This window comes from Phodopus roborovskii, unplaced genomic scaffold, assembly GCF_943737965.1.
Source record: "Phodopus roborovskii unplaced genomic scaffold, PHOROB, whole genome shotgun sequence".
Taxonomy (NCBI): Eukaryota; Metazoa; Chordata; class Mammalia; order Rodentia; family Cricetidae; genus Phodopus; species Phodopus roborovskii.
Genome location: NW_026126418.1, coordinates 13,170,134 through 13,183,773, shown reverse-complemented (window position 1 = coordinate 13,183,773; position 13,640 = coordinate 13,170,134). Strand labels below are relative to the sequence as shown.

Below are 13,640 nucleotides of genomic sequence, written 5' to 3'. Positions count from 1 at the left end.
CTGCCTCCAGGTTTCTAACCTGACTTTCCTGCATGATGGACTGTAATGGGGGGGGGGGGGGGAAGGGATGCATAAGTTAAATAAATTCTTTCCCCCCAAGTTTGGAGGGGTAGCCATGCTTTTTTTTTTTTTTTAGAAAGCAAACTAAAAGAGAAAAATAACAAAAATCCCCCAAACCAAAAAAACAAAGAACAAGTTATTAGCTTTCTGCCTCTAGCTCTGCCACATCTGTCTTGCAACCCTGAGCAGGTCTTGCTTTTAGGTTCTTTTGTCTACACTGAGATAATCCTTAGGATTCTTGGATTCTTTCTGCTACAGAGCTTCACTTTATACTGATTACTCCTGCTTATTTCCAATACTTTCTAACTCTCATCTTGACTTTTTCTAAAACTTAGTTTCCTTAAAATTTAGATGTAATTTACATTATAACTTTCAAATAGATATTTGTGGGGGGAAATCTAGTTTTTCTCCAACCACTGCATATTATTAAGCAAACCCAACTCATAGATATAAATGGTAAAAAATCACTGCCTAAAAATGCTGCTTGGCTTTCTCATTAAACAAAAGTCATATTTTATTTTTCCATATATAAGTTCCAGGTTTTCATGGTACAAACTGGTTAAGACTTTTTGACCTAACTACAAGAAAAGACCATAGTGAGACTCTAGTTTGTGTGAGTGTGTGAGTGTGTGTGTGTGTGTGTGTGTGTGTGTGTGTGTGTGTGTGTTTCCCGGAGACAGGGTTTCTCTGTGGCTCTGGAACCTGTCCTGGAACTGGCCTTGAACTCACAGAGATCTGCCTGCCTCTGCTTCCCGAGTGCTGGAATCAAAGGCGTATGCCACCACCACCCAGCCGAGACTTGTGTTTTTATTACTTTAGAATGAATGAAAAGTATGACTTTCAGGGTTCATGAAAACCTTGTTTTCTGTTTTGGAGACAGTAGCTCTCTGTACACTGGAGAGACCTGGGACTCAAGAGCTGGAATGGTGGGTGTATACTACCCGTTCAGCTCCTTCCTTCCACTTTTTCTTTTTGAGATAAGGTCTCTCTGTGTGACCCTGGAACACTCTATATAGACCAGATTAATCTCAAAGTCACAGAGATCAATTTGCCTCTTTGCCTCTGGAGGGCTGGGATTACAGTTGTGAGCAACCATGTCCAGCTCCTTTCTTCTTCACATTTCACCCAAACTCTTCTCAGATCATAGCATAGATCACTGTCCTCTTATCCAGAGAGCATCTCAGCACATACTGGGGTGGGGTGGGGGGTAGGGACAATGTTACAGTCCTATTCTAGGATAAGTGAGGGGAGAATCAGGTTGATATCTACACCAGGGTACTCTGTTCCTCTATTACTCAAATCATCTTGATGGAGAGGATGAGTATAGACAGGGGTAGGAGGGAGATGTGGGTGGGAGTAGTCAGTATGGATTATATACATGTATAAAACTGTCTAGGGACAAATTTAATTAATAAAACACACACTTAATACACACCACTTTGACAAAGTAATTTCACAAAGAAATTGTTGTGAAAGACCCCACCTCAAAGCAAGATTGAAAATTGTATTCCTATAAAAGTCACAGGAATTGGGCTTAATGATATGCTTAACTTTCTTTGAACACAATCAGCTCCTAGAAGGCAAAAGTTTCTGCTGTGCATCACATATTTAGTTCCTCACCTCTAATTCTTTGAGGTAGTTAACTGTTGTTTCTTGTCTCATTAATATGACTAAGTCATGAGGATGCTTCAAGTTCATTGGCGAATCCACCTACAAGAAAACAATAAATAAGTAAATTAAACCCCCAATCTCTTAATGTTTATTTGGATTAATAAAGCTCTATTTAATGATTATAACTGCTGTCCCATGACTATGCTAGTTTGTGACAGTTGCTCAGTAAGTTTACAGAGCATCTCAATAGTGGCTGCCTGTAGTGGGGCAGAGTCCTAGGGTTCATTTTCCAGCCCTTGAGTAAACAAAGGAAGGGAAGTAATTGAAAACAAATGATAAAATAATTTCCTTTAAATATTTTTCATATCTGTAACAGCAAAAGCAAGCAAGCAAACAAACAAACAAAAAACCCAGACTGCCTGGTTTTGACAGCACATTTCATATCTGGAAGTGTTAAAAAATAAAATATTAAAAATACATTTTTGTAAGGCCATTTGAAGGAGTCATAAATCAAAGATGATCTAAGATAAGCTGTAGATATATTACTTAAGGTGTGTTCTCTTGATCAACAGATAAGTGACTATGCTGTTGCAGATGTAGGAAGATGAACCCACAAACTGGTAGCAGGCTTAGAGATTTTCTCTCATTTTCTCAGGGTTATTTACAACATATACTAACATGTTAACCACCACTACATGATCCTTCACTTGGCAAAACAAACCCCAGAAAACTAAGATACTCTTAAACAGGGAGGCAAACTTATATACAAGGATACTCACCACAACATTTTTGGCTGAACAGATCCCAGATACCTATTTTATCAATAAAGCAATAGAGAGGGCCCACTGTCCTATGGAGTGGGACAAAGGAGAAAACAAAATCTATAGCCTGTGGCCTGAATATAAAGAGCTTCACATAGGAAGCAAAGAATGCTTGCTTGTTTGCAAGTTGTCCAGACCTCAAATAGCAGCTATTCAATGGAGTTTCCAGACAACTAAAAACCCAGAGGGGCACATGGTAGGGAAACAGTCCTGTCTCAAACACCCATTGTTTACCTGGTCTTTGAAGGACTTGCAGGAAGAATAAGACAGAGGAAGACTTAACATTTCACAGCTAGAGAATAATCTTACTTTTATATTAAGAAGTGCTCACAGACATGGCTGAACCAGACATTCCTCACATTCCATTGTGAGGGAAGTGAGTTGCATTTCCTTGAAGCTTTTGGTCTAGGAAAGATGCAGCAGCTAGCAGAGACATCAGGCTAAAATTATTAGCTGACGGGAAGGATGGCTACTGACAGCTGCATTTCTCTTTTTGAGGTGACAGCAAATGGCATGGATCTTTGCCAGATAAAGGCTTAGCAAGGGAAGACTTATGACCTGACACATCTTTTATTGCAGCCATTTCAAGGTCTTAAATTCTAAAATGTTATGGCAATTATCTTGGCAAATGCCAGCATAAATACCTCTCATTTTGAGTACCTTTTCTCAGAAAATGACAAACGAGTGTCTGCTTGATAGTCTTGTAAATATCAGAGCACCCACTCTGCCCATATGTGCTCAGAAAGTCTCTAGAGGCCTGGACCGCTGACTGAACACTTATATACTCCTATGTTCTCTCTGTATAATGTGTGAAGGAATGATACACTGTCATAATCTTTAGCATTCAAAGACCCTCAGGATAAAAACCAAGAGGTATTAGAGAGAGAAAGTTTAATCCCAGCACACAAGAGCATGAGGCAGGATTGTGAGTCTGGGCTAAAATTTGAGACTGTCTTAAAAAAAAAAAAAAAAGCTGATCAACTTAAACAAACAAAAGGGAACATACTGCACCCTAAGATCTCAAAGTTCACTTTGGCTTGTCCTCAAATGACAGATGCTACCAATTTTCATGTCCTGACAGTGCAATGCTCATAGACTCTGAATCACAAAGGCAGAACTATTTTCACCTGCTCTATTTAAGAAAAGAAATATGAACTATATTTAGAGCAATTATACTGCAAGGAAAAACGGAGATACATTTGAAATGTAACTATGTAGCCTTAATTCTGTGACCTAGAAGGATGGCCTCAAGGTAAGAGTTCACTGTAGCAATCTACTTCACCTAAGAAGATGAAATATGACAGGCAATTCAACTTTATTTTTCTTAGAGTACATTAGATGAGTATAGGCATCCAGTTACATAAAACAGCAGTAAATATTTTAATCCTATCAAGTACACTTTTATAAATTTCACTTGTTACTTTTTCTAATGAATTGAGACTTTTTAAAAAGTGATTTATTTGTATTATGTACATTGGTGTTCTGCCTGCACATATGTCTGTGTGAGGGTGTTAAATATTCTGGAGATGGCTGTGAGACACCATGTGGATGCTGGGAATTGAAACCTGTGCCATCTGGAAGAGCAGCCAGTGCTCTTAACTCTGAGCCACCTCCCTAGCCTCAAATCCAGATGTTGTTAGTGACCACATCTCCAATCAGAGCCCTGAGATAGTAGATTCAGTAAATCCATACAGCAACAGATGGAAATTGCTCCATTGCCAAATTGGATAAAGGTGAACATTTTAAACAAAATAATCAATTTAAGGGTACAAACATGTTTGATGTTCTGGGAAGGCAAGTTTGAGTCAATCAATTGTCAGTGGTCATAGTGTTATATCACAGCAATAGAAATCCCAACTAAGACAATACTCTTGTGCCTTTGTACACGGTGCTTCCTCTACCTGGCACATACTTCATATGCTTTTGACAGGGCCTAGATGACTGCCAAACAACATTTCTTTTGTGAAGCCAACCATTCTCTCCTTGATCTCCCATCAGATCGTATACACACACTCCTGCATTATCAAGCATTGCATGTACACACACTCCTGTATCATCAAGCAATACATGTATACATACTTCTGGATTATCAAGCATTGCATGTACACACAGGCTTACATCACCAAGCATTACATGTACATACACTCTTTTGTCATCAAACACTACATGTACACACACTCCTGTATCATCAAGCATTACACTCTTCAACTGCCACCTGTATTCCTCTTTCTACTGTCAGTATGAAATATGTTCTGAGGTATACGGCAGGTAGTCAACACACTGCTGTTTGAAGACACTGTCTTGATGCTACATTTGCTCCATGTTCCACTGGAGGTATAGTGGCTAATCCTCTAGTGGTCAGAACAAGTATATTCCTGACTGTACATCCATGACTAGTTGAATCAAACTGCATGAGCTATTTCCCTGTCTATGAGCTGAAAAGACCCAATTAGGTGAGTTCTAGGTTCTTCTAACTTTAACACTACCTTTGTCACATTTTTATCAGCATGACTTATACCCCCAGAAAAAAATCTACTATTCAAATGAATGAGATTTGTAACACGATAAATAAAAACCCAGTGGCTGATATTGGGGTTCAACCTTCAAGCTGAAGATGAGAAAACCAAAGTAGCAGGCCACTAACTCTTACCACTACCTCAGGCTGAATGGCCTGATTCTGCTGTCTCTCCTCAGCATGGCTGGAGAATCCTGAGACTGAATGTCTTCCTATCCCCAGTGTGGCTGGAGAATGAATGCTGCTCCTATCTTTTATACCCCTCTAGTACTGGGATTAATGGTAAGTGATCCCAGGTGCTGGACTCACAGAGATCCATCTACCTCTTAATCCTGAGTCCTAAGATTAAAGGTGTGTACCACCACCTCCTAGCTTCTGAGTGCTGGGATTAAAGGTGTGTATCACCACTGCCTGATCTCTATAGCTTGAAGCTGACTTTGCTTTCTGAATCCTCAGGCAAGCTTTAATAAGTTACAAATAATATATTATCACAAGATTGGCATAGTTTCAAGTTGCCCATTTAATCTTTATTTGCTTAGAGCAAGGATGATATCCAGAGTTGTAGTTAAAAGCTTCTTCTGCGCTAATGAGATGGCTCCATCAGAAAAGTGTTTGCTATGCACTCATGTGGGCCTAAATTCAAGCTCCAGAACCTATATAAAGAAAGCTGGGAGTGGTGGTATGCATTTGTAATCTTAGCACTAGGGAGGTGGAGATGTGGGTCCTTGGGACTTGTAAGCAGAAAACAGCAGGTCTAGGAAGAGACCTTGTCTAAAAAAATAGTTGGATGGCAACCACGGAACAACACTGGAGGATGTTCTGGCTTCCATATGTACACCCTGCCATACATGCTCAAGCATACACACACACACACACACACACACACACACACACACACACACACACACACGCATACGTGCGTACCCCCCCCACCGGTTTTTCTGTTAAACTGTCCATTCCCTCCAATTAGCAGTGGCTATTTCTAAGTAGTTCAGTTGTTCACTGTATCATGCAAAGCTCTCTGCCCTATGGCTCTTAAATATTAAAAAAAAAAAAAAAAAAAAAAAAAAAAAAAAAAAAAGAAGATTTTAGGTATTCAGCTATCTTACCTGCGTATAAGTCTGTGTACCACATGTATGCCTGGTGTCCAAGGAGGCCAGAAGGGGGCATAAGATTCCCTGGAACTTGAGTGTTGGATGACTGTGAGCTACCTTGTGGGTGCTGGGAACAGAACCTGGGTCTTCTGCAGCATTATGCAGTGTTTTTAACTCCCGAGCCATCTTTCAGCCCCATGGATCTTAATTCTAACAAAGTTCAAATTTTTATTTTTCTGATTATAACTATGGTACTTCAAATACAAAAAATATAGACAGAATCAAGAAAAGAATAACAATGACTTGAAATATCACCCTCAGAGATGTGTTACTAACCCTACTGTTAGATGTGTGTCATGTTGTGATAGCTTTTACTCTCCCCACTGCTATGCAGATATCTTTACAAAAATGGGAACATGAGCTTCATTAGATGACCCAGTAGGTAAAGATATGTGCTGCCAACTCTGAGTTCCACCCCTGGCACCTACATGGTAGGATGAGAAAACCTGCTAAAAGTTTTCCTCTGATCTCCATGTGTGCTCTGGCATGTACATAATTCATAAAAGATACCCCCAACACCGTTAATCAAAGTAATCATTTTTTAAATGGGAATAATACCTAGCATATTGCTTTCCCTGCCCATTCCTCTGCCCACTTTATTGGATGTCTCTCCTAGTAAATACAGCTGGATCACTAATCTTACTTCCTTATTATGTTTATATGCGGGGATGTGTGTTTATGTTCATGTGCATGTGAATACCAGAGGTCAACTTCAGGTCAATCTCATTTATTACTCTCATGTAACAGCCACCTTGTTTGAGACAGGGTCTCTTGCTAGAACTTGGGACTTGCAAATTAGGTTACCCTGGCTGGCCAACTAGCTCCAGGGATCCTCCTATTTCTGCATCTGTGATTTCTACAGTGCTGGGATTACAAGCTTGTTCTACTACTTGCTTTTTATGTGGGTGGTGGGGACTGACTTTAGGTCCTCGTGCCTGAACAGGAAACACTTTTCTGACCAAGCTACCATCCATTTATTTATTATTTATTTGTGTGTGTATGTGTGTGTGTGTGTATGTTCACATATGCACAAAGGACAGATGTTCCATGTCAGGTGTCCTACTCAATTGCTCTTCATCTGAATTTTATTGAGACAGTCTCTCACAGAACCTTGAGCTCACTAATTCATCTAGATGGACTGGCCAGCAAGATTCCTACTTCCACCTAATTCCACTGGTGGGATTATTCTCATGTGCCGCTGCACTCAAGACTTTTCTGTAGTTCTCAGAAGTGTGGAACTTAGGTCTCTATGACTGAAGGGAAAACTATTTATGAAGACATACATCTTCCCAAACCCCAATTTATTATTTATTTATTTACCTATTTATTTATTAATTTTTATGAGACAGGGCTTCACTGTGTCTAAGCCCTGGCTGTTCTGGGACTCAATTTGTAGACCAGGCTGGCCCCAAACTCAGAGACCTACCTGCCTCTGCTTCTTAAGTGCTGGAATTAAAGGTGTGAAACACCACTACCTGGCAATTTATTTTTGACACACAGTCTCATGTAGCCCAGGCTGGTCTGTTAAGCTGAGGATGACCTTGATATATTGACCCATCTCCCAAGTGCTAGGATTAAGGTTATACAGTGTTGGGAGTGAACAACAGAGCTCTATCTTGAGTTCGACACCTCCATTTTAGTGTGTAATATGTTGTTTTGAGACAGGTTGTCACCAGACTAGCTTTGTATTCTAGATCTTCTTACCTCAGCTTCTCAAAATAGTAGCATTACAGCTGTGGGCCACCACACCTAGCTCAGGGTTTATAAAGCCCTACTTTCTCACTAAAATTTAGGTTACTCATTATTTTCCTTAAAAAACAAAAAACACAAAACAAAAACTGTGATGGCCATCCTTCCACACATGTTCTCAGGACAGTAGTCTAGATATGTTCTGCCCTTTGAAGAGACTGTCTAAGTCAGAGGGAATCTTTATGTTTTTGGTTAATTTTCTCCAAAATAGTTGAATCAACTTAAATTCCTACCAACAGTGAATTTCCATAAGCTTTTAAGAACACAGGAATAACTGTGAATATATTTTAATCTTATTCTCTTTATGGCCTTTCTTTTATACTTAAAAATATTTTTCCTGCCTCACTCTAAATTTGATAGTTTATATACAATATTAAAAAGATGGTTCTAGTTAGTGGGACTCTAGGTGATAATCTTGTGTTTCTTTATTTTCAACAGAGAATGCATATTGCTTAAATTTATAATAAAAACTTCTATCTATAAGTAAATTTTCTTTGTAAACATCAAGGTTGAGAGTACTAGAAAACAATTTTGTTTTATTTAATTTTAAAGAAACTGTAACAACAAGTAAAAGCTCAGATCTGAAGAATAGTATGGTAGCTTTCTCTTAGGTATTCATAAAGACAGTTCTTGTCACAGATGTGGGTCCAAGGAGAACTCCAAAAATATACCAGCAAATGTCTTTTCTGGACCTTACCTTTCTCTCCAAATCTTATCTGAAGTCTAATTTATTCCTATTGTCAAAGAACTGGCCAAGGAACCTTTGCACCTGTGACTCTAGCTATGATCATACCATGGTAATCAGAACAAGTTTTAAAGGGATGGGCTGAGACAGGCAGAAAGTCTGTTCTTAATACTCTCCACCCAACTATCCTTCAAATTAAGACAGCATGGACTTCTACCTTCTTTCAGGTTAGAAGAACTGAAAGATCAAAGTATCAGTTCTGCTTTACTTCATAAGAGGTCTTCGTAGACTCCTGGCTATACTGTGAAAACTTGCACACCTTTGTGTGTGTGTGTTTTGTGTGTGTGTGTGTGTGTGTGTGTGTGTGTGCGCGCCAGTGTCTGGGTGCTTCTGTACATATTCAATTAATTGCACATTGGAAGCCAGAGGTCAATCTTGAGTGCTATTCCTCAAGACACCCATCTCCTTTTTTTTTTTTTTTGTTTCGTGAGACAGAGTCTCTTTTAAGGATTTAAGGTCAGGGGACTCATTGATTTGGCTAGGCTGGTTGGCTCTAGGGTTTCTCCTGTCTCCACCTTTCCAACACTGGGATTACGAGTGCACATCACTATGTCTGGGATCACACTTGGGTCCTCATGTTTGTGCAAAAGCATTTTATGAATGGAATTGTCTTCTTAGCCTTTGAGACATACTTTGTTAAGGTAACTGCTTTGCCAGGTGGTGGTGGCACACAACTTTAATCCCAGAACTCAGGAGTTAGAGGCAGGTGGATCTCTGTGAGTTCAAGGCCAGCCTGGTCTACAAAGTGAGTTCCAGGACAGCCAGAGCTATTACATAGACGAACCCTGTCTCCAACTCCCTCCACCCCAAGAAAAAAAACAAGACAAGAAAACAAAAGATAACTGCTTTGCTATAAATTTTGCTGTCAGAGGACTGGTACAATATTTAACTGTGAAAGTTAAAACAAGTCTCAGTTTGAAGAATTGGCAAGCCATCAAATTAAAAACAAATTTAAACAAAAGTACTGAATCCTTGACCATCACATGAATTTTATGGCCACTATCCTCTGAAGTTTACCCTCAACTGTATTTTATTTTTTTGTTATTGTAGCTTCTAGAAACCATGGTTGGAAAACTGCCTAATCCTGCACAATTCATCAGACATGTGAAGTGTAGTATAGATATTACCTAGATTTAAAGGTTCACAATGTTTCAATCAATTTGTGAGAGAATTCATGTCAAACAATTAACATCTTCCTGACAGCAAGATAATTAACATTTCCAACATAAGCAACAAATAACTTTTAGACTATATTTTAGAATTTATGCCACAGAGAAAATATATAAACAATACACTTTCAGCTACACTATTTGTAACTTTACAAGGAAAGAAAATAAAATGCTGGATAAGATGTCATGGATTATGTCTCCTATGTATTGGTCAAGAAGCTCTTGTAAACATGTATGAAAACAAAACAGCTGATTCTGTTGTTAATTTTTTCCCCCTTTGAGACAGGCTGGCCTCAAACTCCTATGTAACTGAGGTTGAATGTGAACCCCTGATTTTCCTGCCTCTTCCTCCCAATTACTGTTTATATAACAGATAGTTGTTTTGTTTGTCAGTCAGACGTGACTTTAAGTCAAGCAGGAAATAAGTACTGAGCATATAGCAGCAGGCAGAATAATGGCCCAACCAAGATTTTCATGCTCAGATCCCTAATCTTGTAAAAACGAAAATTAAGATGTCAACCAGATGAATGGTTGCTAATCAGACTGTCTTAATTAGGACAGAGAACACAGTTTGGATATCAGGTGGGTACAGTGTAATTATATAGAAAAGTGAGAAACACACACACACACACACACACACACACACACACACACGGCTGCAGAGAGAAAGACAGGGAAAGAAAATGAGGTCAAAGGGATGTACTGCTGCTGATTTTGAGGATACAATGAAATTGGCCCAAGAGTCAAGGGATGCTGACAGCTACCAGGTATTAGAAAAGGTGGGCCTTTCCCAGAGCCTCCAAGAAGGTGCACAGTGCTGCTGTCCTCTGGCCTATGCTTGTGAGTCTCAGGTTGCACTTATTAACTGGAGGGCAATGAATTTGGGTTGTTTTAAACCATTAAATGTGTGGTGGCAGTTTTCTACTCTTCCTCCACCTCCTCATCTTTTCTTCTTAATTTTTAAACAGCAGCAACAGAAAATAATATAAGCACATATTAAGCATATATATAATACCACCACATTTGAGTTTTAAAATTCTTAGTGTGATAAATGGGTTACTCAAATACTAGGAAAGACACTACAGTCAGTGTGAGACACTGGGCTACACTGTTACTGAGGTGACAGGAAACTCAAAGACCTGGGCATGACTTTGCTAATTTATGATGGAAATCAATGCCCTAAAGAGAGGCAACTGGATATGTTCAACCTCATTATTAACCCACTGCTCAGGGGATTAAATCAACATGACTGATTTCTTTTTCTTCCTTCCTTCCTTTCTTTCTTTCTTTTCTTTTTCTTTCTTTCTTTCTTTTTTACTGCAATCCAACAAATACGAAATACCTACTAATGACAAAAGTTTAATTTTTAAAGGAAGACATAAAAGTGAAACTGAAGGTTGCTTTGTCATTGCCACTCCTACTGATGGCCACAGTGCTGTTTACCTAAGGGCAATGTATGGTCTTTTGCTGAAGTGAGATTATGAACAAAGGTTTTATACATTCCAAGTACTATTAGGCATTTTCAAAATACTGACATAACCTTTTAGCACAATAATTTGCCAATACCTAGGAAAACTAAGTATAATACATTCTTTAAACCAGTTAACTCCATTTCTAAGAATTCATCTTACAAATACTCCTAGACAGGATACAAAGATACACACTCACTTGCCATAGCACCATTTTACAGTAAAAAACCTGGAGAATCTAAACGCCTGCCAAGAGAACTGGATAAATACATTATAGAATATTCATATAACTGATTACTATCAAGTCTTTACCAAGAAATATTTTTACTTTATTGTGGTTTTAAGCTAGCAAGTTAGTCATCAGACAAAATGTTCCCAGTTGTATGTTTAAAAGAGAAATTCATGAAAGTGTTTGCAAATACACAGGAACTTTGAGGAAGAACACACATTGTGATGTGGCCAAGGAACATCTTACAACTCTTGTTCAGAGACACTATGCTCTTAAAGAGGATTTAGCTTGTCCAAACTTTTTATTTGTAACAGGGTGAATCTTGTCACCTTTAAGTAATCATAGCATCCCTACTCTAGACCACTAAAATGATGGTGGCCTGTGATTATGCTGATACATGTAATATTGCAGGTAAAACTAATGTGTGCAAACACACACTTTTTACACTTATTCAATATTCCCTGAATGTATACCATGTGCCAGGCACTCTTTTCAGTTCTAAGGTTACTCCCATCGAAGAAGACAAAGCTAGTACTTTCTTGAATGGACAGGAAATAAAGTGTAAAGGTTACAATATAGTGCCAGCAGCGAGTGCTATGAAGAATAAAGCAGAGGAAGAATAGTGTTGAAAGAAATGATGCTTTAGATATGGAAGAAGAGGTGTCATATGAACAGACCAGAAAGAAGAGGCAGGCTTCTCCTATGACAGCATCTGTAGAGGGTGGTTCAAAGGCAGAAACTTGCCTGATCTGAATAGCCCCAAAGGCTATTCCAGCTTTGAAGGCTAAAACACATCACATCACCTAAGATGGACAGTGGGATCTGAGGCTGGAGAGGTGGACAGGTCTCAGGTCTTTGAGTCCTTGTAAGCTATAGCACAACCTACAAATTCATCCTCATGTGTGATGGAAAACCATCGCTCACATGTTCTCTGCTTCCCTTCTATCTGAAAGTGAGTGATGTGGCCACACATGTTTTCAAAAACAAAATAAAACAAAACATTTTCAGTGATTCTGGGGAGAACAAATCATCTAGGGCACAAATAAAGCAAGACCAGATAAGAACTGGTATCTGAGCAGGACTGAAGCAGAGTTAGTATAGACTAGGGCTGCAGAAGTGAAGTGGAAACGCATGGCTGAATTGGAAAGCACTTTGGAAGTAAAGGTGACAGCTCATTTTAGGCTGGGAATAAAATAGAGAATAAGAGTCAAGAAAACATCAGTATTTGGGGTCTCAGTAATTTGGTAAATGAAAGACATTTGGTGTGGAAGTGGGTGTAAGGCATGTGTACATATGATGCCATTCTGAGTGGAGATGCCCAGGAGACAGGGAGCTCACATGAGATTTGGAGGCCTCAACAGGTCAAATTGTATGGTAGGAGGCTGCATGAGCCCATCAGGTGGGGAAGCAAGGCAGCACACCAGTCAGTAGGAGTCATCAAGGGAAGAAAGGTACAGCAGAAAAGAACAAAGTGTCATGGCCAGGGCTCAGAAGAAAAACTGTCTGTGTCTTGGCAGTAGTTAAAATAAATAGTTCAGTAAGGTAGAAGGCTGCCACTAGGTTGTTAAGAGGTTAAGTAAGATTGCTGAAGAGGTTCCTGAGAACTGAGTGTGGCAGTGAGGGAAGCCCTGGTTGTCCTTATGAGCGCTGTAGGGATGAAGGGTTGACTAGATTGGCTTTAAGAAAACAGGAAGAATGCACACATGACTCTTGAATTATCTGCTATAGAATCACACAAGAGAGCTTCTGTTGTTTCAGCTCTTGCCATCAGGGAGTGTAAGGGAGACACAGGTACTGCTCTCCACATTCCGGAGTGCAAAGCTGTACTAATTTTTGACTTGCCCCGTTGGCAAGCCCTCATATTCCTTACTGCCAGCATGCCTTCTGTTTGCTTCCAGCAGGGTTGCTTCCAAACTACAACAGCTGTTGGGCCCACAGCTAATTGTAACCCCTGCTCAGCAGTGTAGCTGTCAGCCCTTATCTACACTGCCTGGCTTTCTCATTTTTCTCTTTTACTTTTCTTGTTTATCATTTTTCTCATTGCTTCTCTACATATTTACATGTCCGGGCTGATCTTTTGTGTGTAACACCAGTGACGGGATGCTATCCTTTGCAGAG

At 39.4% G+C, this 13,640-nt stretch overlaps 1 protein-coding gene across 2 annotated transcripts in view; it reads right to left on the bottom strand.

The window, feature by feature from the left end:
* The window catches only part of Ttc17 (tetratricopeptide repeat domain 17), a 112,165-nt gene that overhangs the window by 83,257 nt on the left and 15,268 nt on the right, over positions 1 to 13,640 (bottom strand). For both annotated transcript variants that reach the window (XM_051184118.1, XM_051184117.1), the window contains exon 2: positions 1,681 to 1,770. In XM_051184118.1, the coding sequence (XP_051040075.1) occupies positions 1,681 to 1,770 (90 nt within the window). The remainder of the gene's footprint in view (positions 1 to 1,680; positions 1,771 to 13,640) is intronic.